Here is a 23,995-nt window from a genome sequence, read left to right as displayed (position 1 = left end):
GACAACTGGCATTCACATACATGTACTTCCCCGCAATGTAATGCAGTCAATGATGAAAATATGTAAATAATATTAGTCTTTTTTATTAAAATCAAGTGGACCTTTTTTTAGTCACACTTCCTTTTTTGCTTTTAGCAAAAGGTGCTTTTCTTTTAATCTTCAGAATAATTTTATCATGCCTCCAGACCAGAAAAAACAATCACTTGTTTGCAGCTCAAAGACAGGCAATTTAAACAATTAGATATTAACCACAAAACAGGTGACAAAATAATGTAATACACTTTGGAAAATATTACACCTATTTTGTTAGTTACAAAGGACCCCTCATTACTAATAACAGACACTCTGAAAGGCCACTGAACCGTACCCCCACAGAAGTAGCTTTCCTTGCACAGGTCACTGATCATCTGGATCCAGCCTTACTGGTGAACGATATCAACAATGCTCTATTGTGTAAATTCCCTCACATCTGAATTCAACAGGTAGAATCGGGCACACACAAAGCCCATGAAAAGATGGCACAGGTATGGAGGTGTGAGGCGAGGTAAGAGAGCCTATTCTACCACATCTACAACTGGAACTGAGCAAGCACAGGCTACATCAACGTCAACATGTAGGCCTGGGCAGCGAGAGAGGTTCTGTCAAGTGGAACTGGCACTGCTGACGTCCCGATGCCCACGCTGTGCTTGTAGAGCCTTCATTTCAGAGTAGCTCAAGAGGGGTCTGCCAGAGCGGATGTCCATTAACAGCTGGAGCACACGATGCTCTTGCAGGTGCATCCTGAGGTCTTCATGCAAAATGAACGTGCTTCGCACACACCGAGACTGCTCCCGAGACATGAGCCAGAAGCACAACGAGGTGGATGGGTACATACAGCCCCGGTGTCAGCAAAAAACCATAACTACACCCCCAGCATCTAGGGTAATCCAGGTCTAACACCATTTAACACACTGGTAACAGTGAGCCCTATTTTTAATGTTTTTAGTGGTATGTGTGACTTCTCTGCCATGCTCTGACCACACACCGGACCAGATGACCCAAAGAGGCATCTCCCAAACACAATTAGTTCCATGACCCTGATTCTTCCTCAAATAAGCTTCCTCTGTACAACACCCTTAGCACCTAAAGGGTACAGAGGCCAAGCTAAAGCGATTTGGGGAATTCCCCTCATACTGCAAAGGTCAGAGGTGGCCCACACCTTCCCTGGCTCTCCTCACACACCAGAGGGGAGCTGTGAGAACCTGCCCAGGGGACACATCGGCCATACATTCACCACGGCAGGTACCGCGCGGGTCCCAGAGCTCTAGACGCGGACCCACCCACGTTCCACGCCCGGCCCTCCCCCGCCTGAGCACGGTGAGAGGCCGCCAGCCTCAGGCACGGCACCGCAGCCGAGGCACCCAGCCGCCAGCCCCGCCGTGCCCCGCTGCCCTCTCGCATGCGGCCCGAAATCTCGCGAGAAAGTGTCCCTTCGGCGGGGCCGGGCGGGCCGGGGGCGGGGGGATGGCGGCGGGGCTGAGGCGGCGCCAGTGAGAGGCGGGGGGCAGGGGGACTGGCGGGGCGCCCGTGAGCCCTCCCCCGGGCCGGCAGGACAGGCTGTTTCTCCTCACCTTAGCTCACCTCCTGCATGCCGCCGGTGCCGGGGGCGCTGTGGAGCGGGGCACGGGCCGCCCGTCATGGCCGAGGCAGGAGCGGGGAGCGCCGAGGGGGCCGAGGAGGAGCGGCGGGCCACTGAAGGTGGGGGCGGGGGGAAAGGGGGCCGTTGGCGGGCGACGGCTGGGTGTCCCCCCCCCTCCCCCGTCCCGCCAGCCTCCCACCCCGCTGTGGGTGGCGCGTTGCGCCGCGTTTGTGGGGCGATCGCGGGCGTGTATGGTGCGGGCAGGGGTGGGGTGCGCGTCTGCCCGCCGCCCGTGATGTGGCACGGAGCGAGTCCTGCGTGGCTGCCGTGGGGGTCGCTGCCCGTCGCGCAGGGGGCTGCGGCTGCCCGGCCGCGGGGTGCAGCCTTTCGGCGAGGGCACGCTGGGCCAGCCGCGTTCCCGGTATCACTCCGGGGCGGGGGTGTTTTGGGCTCGTTTCCCTTTCTGCTCCGGCTGTTGTCTGCGCGCCCGGCGGCCCGGAGTGTGAGTGGGGCGCTGCCGGCTCCTTCCTCCCGCTGAAGTTGGGTGGAAGGGGCTCTGGGGTGGATGCGGCGGCGTTACGTTGTGCGCTTCCCGGGTATAATGTTCGCTCCGCTTCCGTTTATTAGTGTTATAGGTGTGTCATCGAACTGATGTGGGCTAAACGTGGTTTTGTGCCTCTTTTTCTGTTGTTTTTTTATTAACTTAGTGTGCGGTTTACCGTTTCTGATACACACTCAGCTGTTTTACACGTTCCTAATACTCCGGCATTATTTTTTTGAAGGTAAACACAATTTAGTATTTTAGGTATAGCGATTTTAGCTTCTGCTTGTGTATGTGTGTGTGTGTGTGCCCACGCTTGTATGGTGACCAAGGATTGATGTTCCTTCCTTCCTTCCTTCTTAATCACAAGTTTCTGGTACTAAAACAAGGCTGGTTGTAAACCGCCAGCAGCTGTTCGTATTCCTCCTCCTTTGAAACGAGTATGTTGCTTCCCCTCTGTGAGGAGACGTGTTTTTTGCACGGGGCTTTGAAAAACAGAAGCGAGCAAATCTCTCCCAAGTCATCGTGGCGGCTCTGTTTAGGTAGCACCAGTTCTCCCAGATTCGGTAGTAGCTGCTGTTTTTTCAACGTCTATTGGTTTGCATGTGATTGGGGGTTTACATGGGATGTGGGGACCCTGGTTGTTTAGAATAATTGGCAGTTTTCTCTCTCTGCTGCTGGATTGCTTAAATACTGGCACAGTTTTGGAGCAAGTAATCTAGTGTTTCTAAACGAAGTGGGATTTTCAGGGGGTTTTCTTGTAGAGATTTTGCAGTCTGTTAGATTGTACTTAAGGATTTCTATATCATGCATATACAGTAAGGAAGGGAAATAGTCAAAATACAACCCCAAATACGTGGACATTTCCATTTACAAATAGATTTGGGAAAGCAATGAACGACGTAGGCTTTTGTGTTTCATTGTGAAACAAGCCCCCTTCCCTGGTTTCTTTGGTTACCCATGTTTACACCTATTCTAATGGATTTTGAAGAAAGCCGTTTTCTGTTACTTTTATCTTTTAAAAAAACCCACCAAAACCAACCAAAACCCACTATCCTAATCTTTGTGGTCTAGGTCCATACTTAGGTTAGCTGCTTAATAGGCATTTTTCACATGAGCATACACATTATTGTTGGTCTGCTTGCACATGACGAAAAGCAAACTCTAAACTGGACAGTTCACATGGGCTAAGAGTCAAATTCATTTTAGGAAGAACTAACTTGGTGGGTGACTGTGGGAAATGAATCGTTGTAAACACTTTGTTGATTCCTGTGTGGACTCCAGGGTCAGATAAAACCATGGAACTTGTGCAGCTGACTTGGTGGGTATCATCATTTAACAAGAGTATGAACCAAAAATGTACAAGAAAAAAGCCACCCTCCATTCCTTTAGCGGTATCTGACCGGAGAGGTGGTTGTTTCCCCCCCACCCCCCAGTAGTGATCTACTGTGTAGGAGAGTCACAGTTTCTGTCAGTGACCTGGTTTGAGTCTGGAGCTGACTGGGAAAGCAGGGTAGCCTTTCAAGGGCTTGTGTAGTGTGTCTTTTCATAAGCTAGTAACAGTCATACTTTTTAATACACACCAATAGGTTTGGTGAAATATTTGGTGTTTGAAATCTATTAAGTAAATGTGTTATTTAATTGGAAAGTTGTGGTTCTTGACTACTTCTGAAGGTAATCAGCTGCCTATGTTATGCCCATTTGATTTAGATTTTTGTAATTCAGGATGTTACCTAATTTCCTTCCATAATTTTGTGAAATTAAGAGTAAATCCCGTGCTCTTTAACCTATAAGAATTTATTCTCTGTGTAATGTTGTTCATGAGATGACTGCATTACTGAAGTCTGCACCTTGCTCCTGCGTTATACATGCTTATAAAATTTTGGGGAACTACATTTCTACTATTTTCACAACTTAACTAAAATGAAAATTGCTGCCCCAGCTTTCAGTGACAGATACTGTGGGCTAAGGTCTGGATGCCAGGCTTGCTGTAACTAGTCTGAAGATGCTTTTTGCGGCTTGTTGTAAAGCTTTAAAATAAATAGAAAGAACATTTAATACAACTCTCACCCCATTTAGAGAATATGATTCTGCATTTTGTAGGTCCTCAGATCTGCAAGACCTGTGAAGTGGTGCATGTCACAGCACCTGTGACCTTCTTCCTCCTGCAGTGCTGTGTGCATGTAGTATATAGGGATAGTTTTCTCATTCTCTAACAAGAAGCTGCAGTAATAATTCATTAAAATAATTTTAGAAAAATAACCCCATAGTAAAATAAAGCCATTTGTGTGACGGTTATTGGGAATTCTTCGACTTGGTAGCTATACTGTGGGTGCTGCATGTAAAGAGAGATACATCTGTAATTGCTTCAGTCATCAGAGCTTTATCTTTTAAAAAACGAGCATGTCAGCGTTGACAAAACCTGAGAATCTGACTTGATGTCTTCAGTAGTGCTTCCGTTTGGAAAAATGAGGTTGCTTGTGTGCCTGGATTTGTGTGCCTGTGGTTGTCTCTGCTGCTCTGTATGACTGCACTACTAGGAACTCTAGACTGAGACCCTGAAATCAAGTAAGTGCTATGGGTCTGTGTGCACATCAGGGTTTTGGTTCAGAGAAACAGCACTGGTTTGGATTGAATCCTGTCATCCCCACTTGCTGCTGATGGGTCTGCTTTGTAGGACAGTTCTTCTGAAAGGAGTCCAGTTCCTCTAAGCCAGAAACTAAACTAGAATTTTATTGTAGCAAGTTTAGGACTGCTGCAGGCACACACTGAGCGTATCCCAACTTCAAACCTAAGGGACTAAACAGGCTGCCCAGAGAAGCGGTGGCTGCCCCTCCCTGGCAGTGCTCAAGGCCAGGCTGGATGGGGCTTTGGGCAGCCTGGGCTAGGGGAGGGTGTCCCTGCCCATGGCAGGGGTGTTGGAACTGGACAGGCTTTGAGGTCCCTTCCAACCCAAACCGGTCTGTGAATCTGTGAAGCAGAAGTTTGTTCTCTGACAGCTTTAAAACATGTGCACTGTAAGGATTTTTGGCCCAGTGAACCGGACTAAATATGATTTAGTGTAAGCTCCCTGCACTACTTACAAATGAGAAGTAGGGGCATCTGCACCAGCTGCTTCTCTCTACTGACCTGTTGCTGTTATGCCACTGTAGTTAGTAGCATTGGTATAGCTTAATAGCTTGTGTGAGTAGATTCCAATTTTAGTAATTCGTCCAGTTAGGGTAAAGAACACTTATGTACCAGTTTAACTACAGTCACTTCTAACATAATTTTGACTTATTTAAACTTGTCAAAGCTTGAAATTCTAGTTAAAAGTTTTTGTGCATGCCAGGAGTGTGAATTTTGAAAATACACAAGTCTGTGGTATCTGTAGTCTTAGAAAATTCAATTCAAATCAGCTTCTTTCTACCAGAAAGCGTTTTAAAATAAGAGGATGGTTTGAAAGTGTCTCCTTGTTCTTAGGGAAGTTGTGCCAGTGTCACAGCATCGTTAACTTAAGCAGCTGCAGGGCTGCAACAGATCTCAAAGTCTGGTATGTACAGGCTATGAAGAGTGCCATATATGAGTTTTATAAATGTACTTATTCACTGATATTTTATTTCAAATGTAATTTGCTGTTACATCCTGATAGGTGGATTTAGGTAGTCTTTTTTAAACTGGCTAAAATGAGGGCTGACTGACAGGGGTTTTAATTAATTTATTAATAACTACATGACTTGTATTTTTCTGCTGATTTTTGGAGTGCTTTATGTGTATCTTGTATGAATTCTAAATGATTTGATGGGTCTAAAAAGGTCAAAAATAATGTTTTAGTATGGAAGTAGTATTTTAGGAAAGCCTATGGGGAGTAAAGCTGGCCAGAAGAGCTAACCTTCTGGAGAGGAGTGGGTCATGAGGTGGTAGTGCGTAATTAAGGCAATGATTTTGAAAGAATGTCTTGAGCTTAAACTTGTGTGTGACACAAACAATTGGTGTCTGTGGCTGTTATACTTTAAGAATTGCATGACAGGTCTGTAGCCACCTTGGGTGGGATTAATCTTACTTACCTTTAGATGTCTACAAAGAAGATATCCAAGTCTGAGCCAGGTAGCTTGGTCTTGATATAATTACTGAATAGGGGTACACACTCTTGGACTGTATTTCATCTAGCTAACTGTAGGAATCTATTTTAGATTGAGATTAATCACCCTAGAAATGTTGTATTTCATCTAGCCAACAGTAGGAATCTATTTTAGGTTGAGATGAATCACCCTAGAAATGTTTCTTCCCTCCGAGGAGGACTAGAATGGCTAGTTCAGACGTGGACATCTTTATTTGTTCAGATGAATCTCACCTTTTACAGCTGGTGGAGCTTGGCCATAAGCCTTTTCTAATAGACTGTGTTTGTTTAGGAACTGGAAACCTTCAAACTGTTAGTGGAGAAAACAGGTCAGGAATGTGGCGTGTGTTTAGAAAATATTATTGTCAGTAATTGGAAAAACGTACAGTCCCCAAGCCTTGTTTCTTAATGCATTGCATGTGGTAATTTACACAGAACCTTTGCTGAGCATAGGAATACAGTTGATTTCCTACGTCTTTACTGTTTTGGGGTGGGATATGAAGTAGTTTCATGTCATCTGTTTGCAGGGTGGGTTTGGTGGGGTTTTTCTGGTTGTTTTTGTTTTTTAGAAAAACAAAAGAGAGTTTGTATTGCAGTAGGGCATGGTCTTCTATGTTGATGTGATGAGAACTGTATGTACTGATAACCATTCCTTAAATACTTCGTTTGTCTGATTATAAAATATGTTAAAATATTAAAATAATAGCTTTTTATTTCTGTTAGACTTCCTTGAATCAGTTATTTTTCATACGGTGTGCTTGTAATGCTTACATACATGATCTTTGCTTTTTTGCAGAGAGAATGAATGCAGTGGGGTTTTTTTCAGTACTGCTTTCATCTGTCCTGATGTGCTTAATATGCTTTTAAAATATTTTAATTTTTTAATACAGATATGCATATATGCTTAATACTGAGAGCCAAGCATAGATCATAAATAGACATGTGTTTGAGGAATGATTCACTTCCCACTAAAATTCGATTATTGGTGTGCCAGGGCATTAGCAAAACTTTGAAATGAACAGTAATAATTTTTTTAAAATCCCATATAATTCCTCAGTTGGATTTTCATTTGGCTTCAGAGTAGTCTGAGTAGTAGCCTCGGGGTTGTAAACCAAAGAATCTCTAGTTGAATTAAACTGTTTCTGGGAGTTTAGAAATTGACTAATGATTTCAGTTTTCCAGGGAAATACACTTGTAATAAAGAATGGTCTTTCTAGATACTGTTTTTCATGAAGCAAGAGTGCTGTAAAATTAGGAAACATTTTGGTTTGCTTCATATGTTCTTAGGAACATTTGGTTTTGATGTTAGTGGTATGGAAACGTTCATGGAAATTGAAGATACTCACAGCCCAGGTGCACAAATGAAAGAATCCAGCCCTCTCCTATCCTAGAAGCACACCCTGGGTATTGGGGTGCGTTCCAGCTCATTCTCGTTGTGAGCCCCACAATTTTGAAATCTGTTGCCCATCTCTCCCCAGGTGATATAGCTGGAGAAGTAAAGAAATCTTTCATCACAGACTGCAGAAGGTTAAGGCAATCTTCAGGGTGCCTTGGAATCCCCTAGTGTCACAATGGCAGCAGTATCACCCGCAGCACCTTGGAATCACCTCGTATCACAATGACAGCTATTATAAAGCCTTAAGAGATTATTTTAAAGCACTCCTACTGACTTCTCAAAGCTGACTTAGCTTTATGAACTGTGTCTGTCTGTCTGCTTCACGTGCAGTGAGTGGCAGGTATTAAAAAGATTTGCTCTTGTTGATTACATTCCAAATAATTACTTTACTACTAAGTTTGGTAGTTCTGAAACTTTCAATTTCCCTGTTTGTTTTCTTTTGTGTTGTTTTGGGTTTGGTAATACAGATTCCTCACCTTAGGTTTTTGTCTAAGATCACCCAGCTATCTTCCTAGCATTTAGCTAGGTGGCATTTATCTAGGTGGCATTTATCATGGCATTTAGTTTGTCACAATGATAGTATTTAGGATTCAATTTATCACCTGACAATTGTCATAGTTCTTAATAGGTCATAATTGCTGATAATCTAAACATTTTTGATTGTTTTAGTTAAGAAAAAGCAAAAAGGGTGGTGTTAGGAAATGGAGAGAAGTGCAGTATTCAGAATTTGTTGCTTGAGAGTGAGTGGGTAAAAAACAGTAGTAGATATTTTGATAATATGAAGGATAAATTGGAAAAGCTGTAAATGATGCATTTCAGTTTGCTGCTTTAAAGGGAAGTGGTTCAGAAAGCAGACTGGCCATCTGTGAGCAAAGGAGTATTTAGGTCAGTGGGTCTGTTCTCTCCTGCTTTGTTCCAGGACTAAAGGATCTGTTGTGCTGAAGGCATTCTTGTCTTTCACCCATGTAGGTTTCTGTTTAGTAAGTACTCTTTCATGACTATTCATGAAGTATGATTATACCTCAATAACTTAATCTAGTAATTATAGGCTGCTATTACCTAAGTGAATTAAAATTACTTTTTATAACTAGTTCCCTTGGAATTGTTGAGGGTTTTTTATTTGGTTTGTAGTTGCAAGAATTTATAGTAGAAAAAGAAAATGAGACTATTATGAAGGGGTGATTAATCATGTAAATAGTTCTCACATCTGCTGTTTGTGCACTTGTAGTATTTGTGATGTCACTTCTTTTAATATATTTTTAATATTCCTAACTTGAATGTTATGTATTTGAAGTAACCAAATTTAGTTTCTATTGTAGATGCCCAAAGTTTGTTACTTATTTGTCAATCATTTATTGATTCTTTGAGATTCCATTTCTTTTTTTTTTTTTTTTTTTTTTGAACTTCCTGTGTGACTTAGTGAGTCAAAGAGCTTTCTAAAATAAAACAGGGCTGACTCTGTGTAGTCTGACTTGGTAGGGAGAGGATTAATGGAAGACCAGGCAAGCTGTTATTCAAGTATTAGCCTATTTTCATTTAGCTCTCCAGAGTAATATTCCAACAGAAAATGAAAACCTAGGAGGTAATTTTTCTGGTGTAAGATGTTCTTACACCTAAGAAGAAAAAAACATACACAGTTTCCATGCTTTTACCTGTCACAGATAGCATGGATGAGAAAAAACCCAACCCCAAAACAAAACCAAACACCTTACAGTGAAAGTATCCCCTTTTTCTTACTGCTGGATTTTGAAAGTACCTTGCTTCGGTTTTGCCTCCTGCTAAAAGTAGATGCTCTCTTCCTTGAAAGACCTCTCTTAGTCCCTCATTTGTCCCTCAGTGGAGTTAATTCTTGTACTGTCTCTAGGTGTATCACATAGGAAACTTTCCTTACTAGGACAAGAAGCCTAAAGGACTGGCTACATTTGCTGAAACAGACTTAATTCTGATTATTTAGCTAACCATCAACTGGGTGATTCTTTGTGATAGCTTTGCGCCGAGATAGAGAAAAAAGTGTGATGGTACTTAGATTCCCAGAGGCAGTTTTTCCTTTCCCAGTAGGTTGCTAGTGTTATTTTGGCTTGTGACTTGTCTTCTATTCCTCCCAGAATCAAAGCTGTTATCCTCAAGAGGAGAACTGTGAAGGGAATTTTAAGGTAGAACCTGTCAAGCTTTCAATGCTCCTCCTGTTTACATGACCGATGTTATATGTAATTACAGATTTTATGTCAGAAACATAGTTGTGGTGGACTTTTCATTCTCTGGATGTCCAGCTTATTTAAAAAATGTTTTTTTCACTTAAACATACACTTTTAAAGTTGAATTTTGTGTCAGTTGCAGTATTTTGTTCTGCTATTGAATACTACGTTTTGTGATTTTGCAGCAGGACGTTTGAGGTGCTGAGGGATTTACGTGCAGTCTGCTCAGCTTGTCTGAGGTTGTGCAGTTTAGATTGCATCGGTGTGTTGATTGGGTTGATGAGATCAATAGAAGACTAGGAGGACAATGTAGTCTTTTCTGTACCTAGGTTGCAGCAGTGCAACCTTTATAAGGCTCCTGTGTCAGAGGCATAGGAGCCACCCACTGGCAATTTTTTGTTTTCCACGTGAAAATCAGAATGGATACACGATGATGTAGCTCTTAGTGGGCACTGAGGTGTTTTTGTTGGTTTTTTTTTCCCCGTTCACAGATAACTTCTCAATAGATGGAAACCCATGCGTTGCTTCTGGAGTCCCCAGCCTGATGAATCCCATGACGAAGCCTGCCACCACCACTTCTTTCAATGCTTCAGTGGCTGAGATTCCAAGGAAGCGCAAAGGAAGCGATTCTGATAACCAGTAAGTGAATAGATTCTCTCTGTGTCTCAACATAAATTTGAGACATTCATCTGTGTTTTATGCAACATGGTAACTAATTCTCTTTCCTTTATGTATTACCAGCATTTCTTACAGTTTCTTCTAAGTGTGTCCTTTGACAGTCCTGAGTTATTAAAAATAGAAAAAGTAAAATTCAATCTAAGGGGTATGTGTAGGAATCTATCATGTCATTTCCTGGCCTGAAGTGTTTGCTGAAATTTCAATCCTAACTCTTTTTTCTTCTTCTTCTTTTTTTTCTTCTTTTTTTTTTTTTTTCTTTGTCTGATGGTAAAGGAAAATTCTCTTTGCAGCAGGTTGTTATTAAGTTGCTTGAAGTCTCCCAAGTGCACAGTAGAGTATCACCTTAAAGCATGAAACAAGATTACTAGTTAAGCTCTTTGATCTATAACTGCAGAATACTAACTGCTACTTCAGGGACCAGGGAGGTCTTTAAATGTCCAGACAGACCTGTGACCTAAAAATGAGGACTGTCCTACAGCAGTACTGAGTCTTTTTAAGTGGGTCATACTTTACTGATACGATAACTGTCGACCATTTTCTTCTGTTTTATAACTGCCAAACAAGTGCCAGTTAACCAAGGAATGATTTACATTAAAAACATTACTTTTATAACGTGATCTACTCAAAGTTGTATTAGCCATAAGTAAGGGACACAAGTCAGTATTAGTTATCTCCAAACTAATGTGGAAAATCCACCTTTGAAAGGGAGGAGGTAGCGTAAAAAAAATTGCATTTATTTGTGATTATTGAAGCAATTCTCTTTAATCCCTGCATCTTCTGTAGTTGGTCTGTTGATCTAGAGAATGTAGCCATACTGTGGCTGTTGATAGAACTGTCAACTTGGAGCTTCACGTGTATCTTGTAGATCACTGAAAACTCCAGAAATAGATTTGTTTCTGGGGAAAAAAAAAAACAAACCCAAAACTCAAACAACCAAACCAACCCACAAGTCTCCCTTCTTTTTCGCTAGCACTTGTTGACTTTTACCTGTTCAGTGGAAGTACTCAGTAGTGTTTCCCTGAAGTTTGGATCTCTCTGATTTCATGAAACTTTTCATGAAACAAAAAGGAAAATTAATGTCCAAATTGAAATACTAATTCAAAAAGTCTTGTTTTATAAGAACTAGTTATTAGTTTCTAAAACCTAATGTTCATGCTGAATATAACTAATCAAGTGGGGCTTCCACTACAGTTTTTCAGTGGCTTTTTTTCATTGGGTATATCAAGTCTCCTTTTGTGCTTCAAACTGCATTTTGCTTGCTTGTGTTTCTGCAGGGATGCAGTGGAAGTTGATGGTGATCCTCAGAAAAGGTATGCTTTATAAATGAATCCCTTGCTGCTTTCAGTGCTATAAACATGCCACATGTTTGGCTAGATGATGTTTTGCCTTAAGGAATGCCTTGTCCAAGGGCAGCTGTTTGTACAGCACAAGATGATAAACATAGGTAATTAACAGGATGGGTAAGCTCATCTAATGTGAATGTTTTCTTCTAAGATATTTTCTTCTAAGAAGACACTCCAACTTGTTTGTAAACTTACCAGACTTGTTAGAATTGAAGTTATGGTAAGAATGGGAATGCATGAAAAGTAACAAATCAGACAGCCGGGGAGGTGAAGGAAGGGTCTTGTACTCTTCTAGGACTGATGCACACAAACATTTATTTTTTGTTTGTTTTAACCTTGTCAAGTGCTTTTTAAAATACACCTACCAGAACTATGTTAAAACACTGCTATGGCAAAGTAACAAACCAGAGTTAAGATTGGATGTGCAGCATAAGAAAAACCCTTTGCTTATGCATGTTATGGGATAGTTATTAATTATGCAATTACTCTGTTGTGATTTCTTTTTCTGCACCTGGATACCTTACTTGGAAAATATATTTGCTTATTTGTAGCTGTGCAGTATTCCTCTTTATCTCTGTAGTCAGTGTTTGGTGCGTGGCTCATTGGGTAGTATAAAAATCTTTGGAGGTAAATTATTTGTTTCTTTGTGTATTTATCCATGGTGCTTATGATGGGAAAATGTGAATAAAAATGCTCCTTTTCTGCCTTTAAAACCTCTGCTTCTGGTTTAGAAGAAACAGGGAAGTATGTTTAATTGAGAAAACAGAGGAAAATGTGATACTCTTTACTTTTTCCTGAACAGTACAGATTCTGTTCCTTTAGTACCAATTAAGTATATCTACATTATAGCCCTGAGGCAGCATTTCACCCCAAGTTCACATAGTCAAGGTAGTGTTAATCTAGCTATTTATATCGGTAACAACACGGCTGTTAGGATAGAGGCTATAAAAATCCATTGAAGTCTGTGACTGATTGCTTGAGCAGCAAATTTGTTCTACTTCCTTCCCCAAGTAGATATCCTGAGGGAGAAGGACAGATAGTTAATAGGCCACTGCACTGCAGTTGTTCTGGCTCCACCTTCTCTCTTCTCTAAGGTCAGGCAATGTAACTTCTGTTAGAGTTCATGCACTTTTCTCCTAAAAGTTACTTTTAGAGTGAAAGCAACATACTAGTTATTGTAAGCTTCTCTAAATCTGAAAGTTTCACTGAAGGAAAATCCTAGGGTTTTAGGAGCCCAACCTAATCCTGTGTATCAGACTGGCTAGAAGATTCCTGGGCTCCAGTGAAAACCCAAGTTGAAGAGCTGCATTGCGTGTTAATTTGGCTCTGGCTATTGGATCCTGGATGGGGTCAGTGCATAGTTAGAGGGGAAGCAGTTTTAGGGGGCTTTCCTAAAGCTGTAATCTCCAACTGTCCTTTTACTTCCTACTTCCATTTCCTCATAGGAAATATCTGGTGACTGATCAGGCTGTTTCCTTGCAAACCTTCTGGTACAGTCATAAGTTAGCAGGTCTCTCCTCTGGAACAGAGTTTAAAGTACTGCATGTTTTCACTGATGAATTCAAAAAAGCTGAAGAACTGCTGTGGAAACATTAAAAATACTTGTATCAGCTGTTAAAGAAAATAGTGGCCTGTGTTTATATGGGAACTGCCTCTCTGCAAGTACCAAATCGCTTGTGCTGAATTGGCAAGACAACTACTTGGCTGTGGTCTAAAATTCTTAATAGATGGTGGTGAAGAATACTGTGATCTTAGGGAAGAAAAAGCCCCATTGTCCTTGTTTGAATCATCCTTTAAATTTTCTTGCTGCCAAATATTTATCATGATGCAGGCACCCATGATTGTCGTTCGTTTACAATCTTATTGTGTAGGCTTCCCAGTCGTTGCTCTGTGTTATGGGTGAATAATTTTTACTTTTTCTGACCAGAATGGTCTGGGTTGGAAGGGAACCCAAAGATCATAGAGTTCCAATCCCTCTGCCACAGGCAGGGCCACCAACCTCCATTCATGATCTAGACAAGGTTGCCTAGGGCCCCATCCAACCTGGCTTTGAACACCTCCAGGGACAGGGCATCCACCACCTCTCTGGGCAGCCTGTTCCAGCACCTTACCACTCTCTCTGTAAAAAACTTCCCCCTAATATCTAAGCCTTCTCTCCTTTAGCTTCAATCCATTCCCCCTTGTCCTACCATTATCTACCCTTCTGAAAAGTTGATTCCCCTCCTGTTTGTAAGCTCCCTTCATGTACTGGAAGGCTGCAATGAGGTCGCCCTGCAGCCTTTTCTTCTCTAAGCCCAGCTCTTTCAGCCTGTCTTCATAGGGGAGGTGCTCCAGTCCTCTAATCACCATGAGCAATTAAAGAGTATTTTAGGCCCAGACTAGGCTGTGTTCTAATTATGTTGTTTTCTCCAGGATAAAAATAGCCTTGTAGTTATGAAATATCCCCACAATGTGTTCATGTAACTGTGAATATTGGAAGTTATGCTATAGTCTCTTTCTAATATGCATCACTTGCTAGATCATTTTTGGTTTATGAATTTCTGTGAGCTTGCTTTTCTTAGAGCCGTGGCAAATTTGTAGCATTTTCTGCATCTTCTTGAATTAATGGGAGGAAATAAGTGCCCAGTATTAAATACGCAATGTCAAACCGTATTTTGTTTTTTTCTAGGAGTGAAGATGAAGAACATGTTAAAATAAAAGATTTCAGGTACTAATTTATAACAAAGTATGTTTTTCTGGGAAATACCAGAATTCACCAGAGTAAAACATGATTTTGTGGGTAACATTCATTAAAACCATCAAAAATTTAAGTCAACTTTTCATTCCTAAATGTATAGTAATGTTTAGAGTCTCCTTAAGGATTTTACTTTCTAGTAATTTCAGTGACAGTCATGTTCCAGAATCTCTTGGGTGGTTTAGCAAAAACATGAGGTTAAAATTCTGAAGGTGAGAATGAAATGAGGTACACTGGAGTCGAGTAGAAAGGGAGGAGTCAATCTGCAGTCTGTATGAGTTTGAGAATTGTCTTTTTCTAGTTTGGTCTCCACTTGTAGGTATTTAAAATTTATCCCACATGAAAATGGATTCAGCTGAAGCATGACAAAGAATTCTTGTTCTGGAATGAGGTTTTGTGTAGGGAATTGCTGGAGGTTTGCCATTGCACTTTGAGTTCACGTCTTACCTGAATCCAAATGGAAATTCACATAAAGCACTTGTAAGGTTTGCAGTACTGCGTGACTGAATGCAGTCATGATTCATCCAGACAAATATTTTAAACTATAGACAAGCCACATAGTAAAACTTGTGCAGTTTTATAAAGTATCTTTTAAAAATGGAAGTGTCTCATTTGTCATGCAAGCTGAGATGTCAAAGCAGAAATACATAACCCGCTCTGCTGTCAAAAACATTATTTATATAGTATGGTAACTATTAACTATGAAGTGTTCCTCTAATTTAAATAACATTGAGGACGTGAAAGTGTTCCAAAATATATTTAGAGGGTTTTTTAACTGCAAAATTTTTTTTCTTTATTGAGCATCCCAGACTGCTATACACAATTCTGTTTTTTCCATTGCTTGAATAACTTTTATGTTGTATTGTTAATGTTTTCCTTAAATTCTGCTTCAGTAGTTGGAGGAAAAATTATTTACAAGACTCTTTTTGAGCGTTTCCTTAAACAGTTATCTCTCTCCAGTGTTCTCTTTTTCTTTTTTCCCTTCAAGCTTATTTGGCAGCTTGATTTCCACACACACATCCCCACTCCCCCTTCATAATTGGGGAATATAACAGAAGACTTTTTGAATCATCCGGTCATCACCTTGTTCAGGTTTCTGCAACTAACATTGACTCTTAAAGATAGGGAAGATTGTTCTCTTCCCCCAAATGTTTCCCCAAATGTCTTCCTGAGGTTCACAGCTCAAGGAGCATACACAATATATTGTTTGACTGTTCCTACGTGACATGAAGGAAAAGTTGGGTGAACCTCTAGAGCTGAGAATAACTGATAAAATTAAATTTTAAAAAAAGGCTTTAAAGAGAATTTGCTTGGGTGAACAACTCAGAACTAGTTGTATGGAGAAGGTATTTACTTTTGGGTAAAACAATAAAAATGCTAGAGGACTAGGTCTTTAAAATTGTACTTTGTTCTTTCTCGACAGGCTAGGTGTAGTTAACTTTATTGCCTTTAATACCTTTTGTTACAGTATGCTTAAGAGGAAGAGTTTGGGAGATCAGTTAACCAAAACTTGCTCTTCAGTTTCATCAACTGTGTCTGGTCTCAAGTGAAAAAAAAAAAAAAAAAGAAAATTATCTTCATTTTAATTGAGTGGCTAGATTGTCTTCTGGGGCAGAAAGGATTGGAAAGAATTAAGGAAAAAGTAACCCGAGATATGCTTGTGATATGCGCTCTCATGTGCCTTAAAAGGGGTTTTCTGATGAAAACTATCCAAGAAGAGAAGCTCCCTTTATGTGGTTGAGCTCTTGGACAGAGGCTTACCAAGAGATGAAATGTAGTACACAAGGTATGCACAGAGGCTGAAACCCTTTCTGCCACCTTATCAGGTGAACAAAGGGGAAAGGTCTCTGAAATACAGCTTGTGAAATTACATGAGGCACAGATTTTTCTTTCAGTTTCTACTACATCTCTTATAAGCACATATAAATGGATTGCCTGTTGCTTCTGCCGTGCTATGCAAAGCCAAAACAGAGTAAATGCTTGTGTCTGTCTCCGATCTTAGTAATTTTTAAAGTAATGAGGTACCAGGAAAATGTTCCTCATCTCAGATTGTTGTGAGTTTGCATAAAACAGAGTTCAGAAGTGATTTAGCAAGTGCTGAGAGCATTCTTTAAAAAAAACCCCAAACCAACAAACAAATAAACAAAACAAACCCCACACCAAAAATTCCCAAAAACCAGCACCCCTCAAAAAAGGTAGCAGAATGAATACCCCATTTTAGTTTACACAGGCCAGGTAGAGATGGGGCCAGGAAGCAGAAATGTCTCTCTCTGATTACTAATGACATCAAAAGTTTTCTAGTATACAGTAAAGTGTCAGGATATTCAATTGGATATCAAGGGGCACAAGAAGAATTTAGCTTTTATAAGTCTTCATAGTCTCTTTTTCCTGCCATATATAGTCAAGTTGTTGCTTGAAATATTTTTCCCTTCAATATTTCACGTAATTATTGTGACTATTTCTGCTTTGTTCAAGTGCAGTAATACTTGTTGGGATATGTTCCACTCCCAAAATGGAATTGATTAATATTATGGGGAAAATTATATGTTCCACATCTTTCTTAAAATAACTTTTCTTCTTAGAGAGGCTCACAGTCAAACAGAGAAACGAAGAAGAGACAAAATGAATAATTTGATAGAGGAATTGTCTGCTATGATACCTCAGTGCAATCCCATGCCACGAAAGCTAGACAAGCTTACAGTGTTACGGATGGCTGTGCAACACTTAAAATCTTTAAAAGGTGGGTTTTAGTAAACTAATTCTGAAAGCCCTTGTTAAGAGTTCTACTGCATATCTTCCTTGGCTGTTAAATAAATCAAAGGTCATTTGTTTCCTGTTTCCTTGCTGAATTCAGTTCTGAGTCTGTTCTTCATTTAAATTTACATGTTTGTAGATTCCAGAATGTTCTTCTTTTTGCTTAATGTAAAAGAAAAGTCACACTTTAGTGTCTGCTATTTTCTCTCAGTAAGGGATGCCTTGCAACTGAGTCACTCCTTGATTCTTTTTAAAAATTACCAGGATCAGGCAAGTCTGTCTATCATAATTTTCCAACCCCAAAATTAAATGTGTGCTCTGTGATGTCTCCACTTTCCATCATGCTTTCTGTAACAATGATACCTGTGGTGCCGTACTGATGCCAACAGTTATACTGCTACTAGAGAAGCAAATGGTCTTCATACTCCTGTTTGATGCAATCACAAATGCAGGAATAACAACCCTTTGTCTCTGTATTGGAATTTCATGTTTGTTAACTTCAAAATTTACATCACAGAAAAAGACCATTAAAAAAAATCCAACAAAAAACATCTACATTTTAGGGAAGCCAAGTCACTTATAAAATATCCACTGCTTCCAATGAGTTGTTTGTCCAGTTTGAGATTAAAAAAGTCTTCTCAACAATGGGAGAAGCTAATGCTTACCTAAAGAAATTGATATAAGGAGTTGCAGTGGTAGGGAGCACAGGGAACTTCCTTCAGTGAAAGGTTAAGTCTTTTACAGTGTAACTTCATAATACCAAAACCAGTTGCATAAAACATAAGAAATGGATGTGATCATTTTTCAAACTCTTTTTTTTTTTGCCTGTAAGAACAGTAGTCAAGAGGGATGTTGCAATACCAAATATATTTTAACAGAATGACTTATTTCATTGAAGTCTTAAATGCTAAAATGTTAGAGTGTAGCAAGAAAGAGTTATCAAAATTATATCCTTGTTCAGCTACCAAAGTTAGCTAGCTCAGAGAATGGTTTAGTGTTGGGATCAAACCAGGATATAGTCTTCCTTCTTTTCCTGTTGCTAGGATTTGGGATGTTGTTTTTTCCCCTAAAAAGATTATATCTAAATACAAGTTGCACATCACATGGGCTATCAGCAGCACATGAGATTGGCTCTACTGTTTCAAAATAATAATTTGGCCAACTGTATGCAAGGATCAAAGAATCCTTTGCAATGCTTACAAAGCATTGCAAAAAAATGGTTGTGAATAAACCTATCTTGTAAGAACTCTATTAGTCAAAGGAGTATGCAAAGTAAATTATGCTACTAATTTGACACTAACATAATCACAGATTAATTTTGGTTGGAAGGGTTTTCTAGAGGCCAATTAGCCTGAGCAGCTTGAGAATTTTGCATAAACAAGTAACATGACACATGAGCAGGACAGTAATTGCACTGCAGTTTAAGCAAGCATCTACAATAAGTCTTCAGCTCTATTAATTGTACTGTGACACTAGCATATAAAAAAGACTCTTACATCTCACAGTTATTTATCTTCAAAACATGCTTTAAAAGACCAGATTATGTGGTATTATAGCGAATGCTAAAATATGGTGGAATATTCAACTGCTATTTATCTCAAATATTTAGAAAAGGTTGTGAGGATGCTTGTAAAGGCTAAAAATTATTTTAGAATACTTGCCACAGGTGCTAAAATCGTAAATACAGTTATATTTGTCTCATTCAAATTAAGGCATTCAATTTAACTACAATAGAGTAGGGTTTTTTTTATTGTTGGATATATATAGTATTAATGAAGTGTTATTTATGCCAAAGGCAACAGACAACATTGGAATTACTTGGATTCAGGAAAAGTTAAGGATTCTGAAATATGTCTTAAGAAATGTTTCTGGAAAATTCAGTTCTTACAATATCATTTCTTTAGCAGTAAATTAAATATATCTGAACAGAAGCTTCCTTGCTTTATGCTAAGTAAAGGGCAAGAAAAACCTGGTTGTGTGCCCATATTCATTACCAGCGTATGTTTATGAGATCTAAAAAATATTTTTAGAGTTTTAAAACTTTTTTTTTTTAATCAGCTGTTATAGTTGCAAGGAGAACTTATAAAAGACAAAGGAAGTTACAACTCTGTTAAGAGTAAACTTAAAATGTAACTTTTAACACTGTCTACAAATAATCTGTTTTCCAAGGTTCTGCTAGCTCCTATTCAGAAGTCCGCTATAAACCTTCCTTTTTAAAGGATGATGAGCTCCGACAGTTAATCCTCAGGGTGAGTGGAAAAAAACTCTCAGTTAAACGATGTTTAACTCCAGCTAAAGCTTGCCATTAACTTGAGTTTTTAGCTGGTTTTATTTTCCCATCTTTTTCTTCAAGCAGGCACTTTGATGTATTTGATGAGTACAGGTTTATAAAATCTGTAGGCTATACAGGCTTTTCCTTTATGAGAGGGTACAGAAAATGATTCAAGGGCATGGCAGACAGCAGTCTTTGAAGGGATAATAAGTATGCATATTTAGTACCTGAAAATGTTTGTGTTGACATTTGAAGACTGCATGCAAGTTTAGAGAATGCTTTTAATTACACATATATGTAATTGCAGTTGTTTGCTCGCCTTTTTTTTTTTTTTAATTTTTAAGACATACTTTGAAAAAGATGCAGAAATAATACCTGAAATAAAATCTTCCTTCTTGTTTTCACACTTCACCATGTACACACCCCTTTACCCTTTCTCATTTGCAACTATTTTCTTTTTTCTTTGCTGCAGTAACAGACTTTCTTAACAGATCTGTAAGATGACTCCCAAGTTACACTGTTTTGCAGCTGGCTGCTTCTTGGCCCAGGGCTGTGTTTTGAAAATTTTAGCTGTCTGCATTTGAAGGTCTGATTCAGCCTTTGCAATCTTAATTGTTTTTTGATGTGATTTATAACTAATTTAATTTTTAAAAATGGGTTTCTAAGTTCCCTTCTGTGTAGCCATCTATTCGTTGTATATTTTAATCACAGTATCTTTGTTTTCAGGCTGCAGACGGATTCCTGTTTGTGGTTGGATGCAACAGAGGAAAAATTCTGTTTGTCTCAGAGTCAGTCTGCAAAATACTTAACTACGATCAGGTGCTTATAATTGAGTTTCTTGGTTTGCTTCTTGTGTTTTCTTAGAAAACTTTCAACTTTTACACTTTATTATATATTACTACCAAAAAGTCCTCATTTATCATTTCTTGAATTTATCATTTATCATTTCTTGAAGTTTCTTTGATTCCACCTCCTTCGGAGTAAGGCTGAGTATCCTGGAACAAAATATTTGCAAGTACAGACAGTGTTCCTGACCTGAGTGTGACAGCACCAGATTTCAGCTCATCATCCTTAAGAAAACTGCTACTCTGAGAGGAAGAGATAATTTGAAGATGTCCTAATTTCTATCTCCAGATTTTGTTTTAAATGGTGAAGTCATTTTTGGGGATGTTTTTTAGGCCAAGGAAAAAATGATAGTTCAGATTGAGCTTTCCTTGGTAAGGTCTTTATGCTCAGATACACTATGTAACACCTCATCCACAATAGCTGTCTACGTACACACTACTAACCTGAAGGAACCTGAGATAGTGTGAGTTAGCTTAACCTGTAGAATAAAAGAAATAGCAAAAATATAAGCACCTTCCATTAGCTGACAGTTAACATGGACAACTACAACAAATAATCGAGGCATGATAACTTGCTCATGTATCTATGACTTCTGTTCTAAAAACAGAGGCTAAACCAGTTATTGCTTCCATCTGTCTACTTCTATAACTTTGAAACCATTTGTGCTATGTTCATTTTCTTCATTAAAGGAAGGGCAACCAATCTGGACTTCTTTTTTAATAAATTCTATAAAACAAACTATATCTTTTTAAATTAAAATTAAATTAATCCTCATATGGAAACAAAGATAAAGTAGATTTTAATTTTTAAAAAAATCAAAAAAACTTCTACAACAAATTTACTAAATGACCTTTTTGAGTCTCTTACATGCCATACCTACTTCCAGACCTGTAAGGTTTTCACTGTTGCAGCCAAAGAAATTCAGAGAACATGACTGACTTTACCCATTCATTTATTATTTTACTTGGGAATCATGCTAGGTTAGGAATCTCATCCTGCAGCCTGATCTCTTACATCTGCATATTTTGACAAGGCTGCTATTTACTTTCTCAGTGGTGCTCAGTGTTCTCCCTTTGTGTTGGCGGTAGATGAGAACAGAGCAAATAAAAAAGGCTGTATGTTAATCCTGCTCTCTTAGAAGCATGTCATTAATCATAGAATCATAGAATTGTAGGGGTTGGAAGGGACCTCCAGAGATCATCGGGTCCAACCCCCCTGCCAAAGCAGCTCCCTAGGACAGGTTACTCAGATAGGTGTCCAGACGGGTCTTGAATATCTCCAGAGAAGGAGACTCCACCACCCCCCTGGGCAGCCTGTCCCAGGGCTCTGTCACCCTCTCTGTGAAAAAGTTTTTCCACATGTTGGTGCGGAACTTCCTGTGCTCCAACTTGCAGCCATTGCCCCTTGTCCTGTCCCCACAGACCACTGAAAAGGGGCTGGCTGATTCCCCCTGCAGCCCCTGCTTCAGATAATTATAAACTTTAATTAGGTCCGCCCATAGTCTTCTCTTCTCAAGGCTGAACAGTCCCAACTTACTCAGCGTTTCCTCATAGGGGAGATGCTCCAGGCCCTTAATCATCTTCGTAGCCCTTCTCTGGACTCTCTCCAGGAGATCTCGGTCCTTTTTATACCAGGGAGCCCAGAACTGGACACAATACTCCAGGTGGGGCCTGACCAGGGCAGAGTAGAGGGGGAGGATCACCTCCTTTGACCTGCTGGCTACACTCCTCCGGATGCACCCCAGGATCCCATTGGCTCTCTTAGACACCAGAGCACACTGCTGGCTCATGGTCAACCTGTCATCAACCAGGACCCCCAGGTCCTTCTCCACTGAGCTCTTCTCCAGCAGGTCATGCCCCAGCCTGTACTGATACAAACGGTTGTTCCTTCCCAGGTGAAAGACTCTACACTTGCTTTTGTTGAACTTCATCTGGTTTCTCCCTGCCCAGCTCTCCAGCCTGTCCAGGTCTCGCTGGATGGCAGCACAGTGTTCCTGTGTGCCAGCCACTCCTCCCAGCTTTGTATCATCAGCACTTGCTGAGGGTGGATGCCATTCCCTCACCAAGGTCGTCAATGAAGATATTAAACAGGACTGGACCCAACACCGAGCCCTGGGGAACACCGCTAGTAACAGGCCTCCAGTCAGATTCTGCTCCACGAATCACAACCCCCTGGGCTCGGTCTGACAGCCAATTCTCAACCTACCTCACTGTCCACTCATCTATCCCATGCTTTCTCAGCTTTGCTATCAGGATGTCATGGGAGACAGTATCAAAGGCCTTGCTGAAGTCAAGGTAGATGACATGCACTGCTCTCCCTCCATCTACCCAGCCTGTCATGAGATCATAGAAGGCTATGAGATTGGTCGAGCAAGATTTCCCCTTGATGAATCCATGCTGACTACTCCTCATGACCTTCCCTTCCAATTGCTTGGAGATGGCGTTCAGAACAAGCTGTTCCATTACCTTTCCGGGGACAGAGGTGAGGCCTATAGTTACTAGGTTCCTCCTTTTTGCCCTTTTTAAAGACTGGAGTGACATTGGCTATCCTCCAGTCTTCAAGCACTTCTCCTGTCCTCCAAGACCTGTTGAAGATGATAGAGAGCGGCTCAGCAATCACCTCCGCCAGCTCCCTCAGCACACGTGGATGTAACCCATCTGGGCCCATGGATTTGTGTGCATTAATCCCTTTGAGCCACTCCTGGACCTCCCCTACCTCAACTAGAGGGAAGCTCTTCGTTTCCCAAACACTCCTACTTTCATCCAGTGTCTGTGGGTCCCGGGAGGCCTTTGAAGTGAAGACCGAAGCAAAGGTGGCATTCAGTATCTCCGCCTTCTCAGCATCCCCCGTTACCAGGACACCCTCCTCATTCAGCAAGGGTCCTACATTATCCCTGGTCATCCTCTTACTATTCACGTATCTAAAAAAACCCTTTTTATTATCCTTATGTCCCTTGCCAGCTTCATTTCCAAGAGGGCTTTAGCCTTCCTAGTTGCATCCCTACAGGCCCTGACCACATTCCTGTATTCTCCCCAGGTGCTCAGACCCTTTTTCCACAATTCGTAGATCTTCTGCTTCTCTTTGAGTTTACCCAATAGCTCCCTGTTCATCCATGCAGGTCTTCTGCCTCTCTTTCCCGATTTCTTGCTCAAAGGGATGCATCGTTCCTGTGCTTGGAAGAAGCACTGTTTGAATAACAGCCAGCTCTCACAGGCTCCCATTCCTTCAAACCGCGTAGCCCACGGGATAGCCCCTATTAAGTAGCGGAGGAGATCAAAGTTAGCTCTTCCAAAATTCAGGGTAACTATCCTACTTGTGGGTTTGCTTCTTCCACCCAGGATCTTGAACTCAACTATTTCATGGTCGCTTTGTCCTAAGCTGCCCCCGACCTTCGCTTCCCTAACGAGCCCGTCCTTGTTAGTGAAAACAAGGTCCAGCACCCGCCCTCCCCGTGTAGGCTCCTGCACCATCTGCAGCAGGAAATAGTCTTCAACGTACTGCAGAGATTGTCTGGATTGC

The 23,995-nt window shown here is 40.6% G+C and overlaps 1 protein-coding gene across 1 annotated transcript in view; it reads left to right on the top strand.

Moving 5' to 3' along the window:
• The first annotated feature begins 1,669 nt into the window (after positions 1-1,669).
• BMAL2 (basic helix-loop-helix ARNT like 2) overlaps positions 1,670-23,995 on the top strand; it is a 40,532-nt gene continuing 18,206 nt past the window's right edge. The window contains exons 1-7 of the mRNA XM_084261176.1: positions 1,670-1,737; positions 10,341-10,488; positions 11,802-11,837; positions 14,539-14,577; positions 17,187-17,354; positions 19,538-19,607; positions 20,357-20,449. Of these exons, the coding sequence (XP_084117302.1) occupies positions 1,677-1,737; positions 10,341-10,488; positions 11,802-11,837; positions 14,539-14,577; positions 17,187-17,354; positions 19,538-19,607; positions 20,357-20,449 (615 nt within the window). The 5' untranslated portion in view covers positions 1,670-1,676. The remainder of the gene's footprint in view (positions 1,738-10,340; positions 10,489-11,801; positions 11,838-14,538; positions 14,578-17,186; positions 17,355-19,537; positions 19,608-20,356; positions 20,450-23,995) is intronic.

The sequence above is a fragment of the Gallinula chloropus genome, assembly GCF_964237585.1.
Source record: "Gallinula chloropus genome assembly, chromosome: 1".
Taxonomy (NCBI): Eukaryota; Metazoa; Chordata; class Aves; order Gruiformes; family Rallidae; genus Gallinula; species Gallinula chloropus.
The sequence above is the reverse complement of the archived record's forward strand: the minus strand, read 5'-3'. Positions and strand labels throughout refer to the sequence as shown.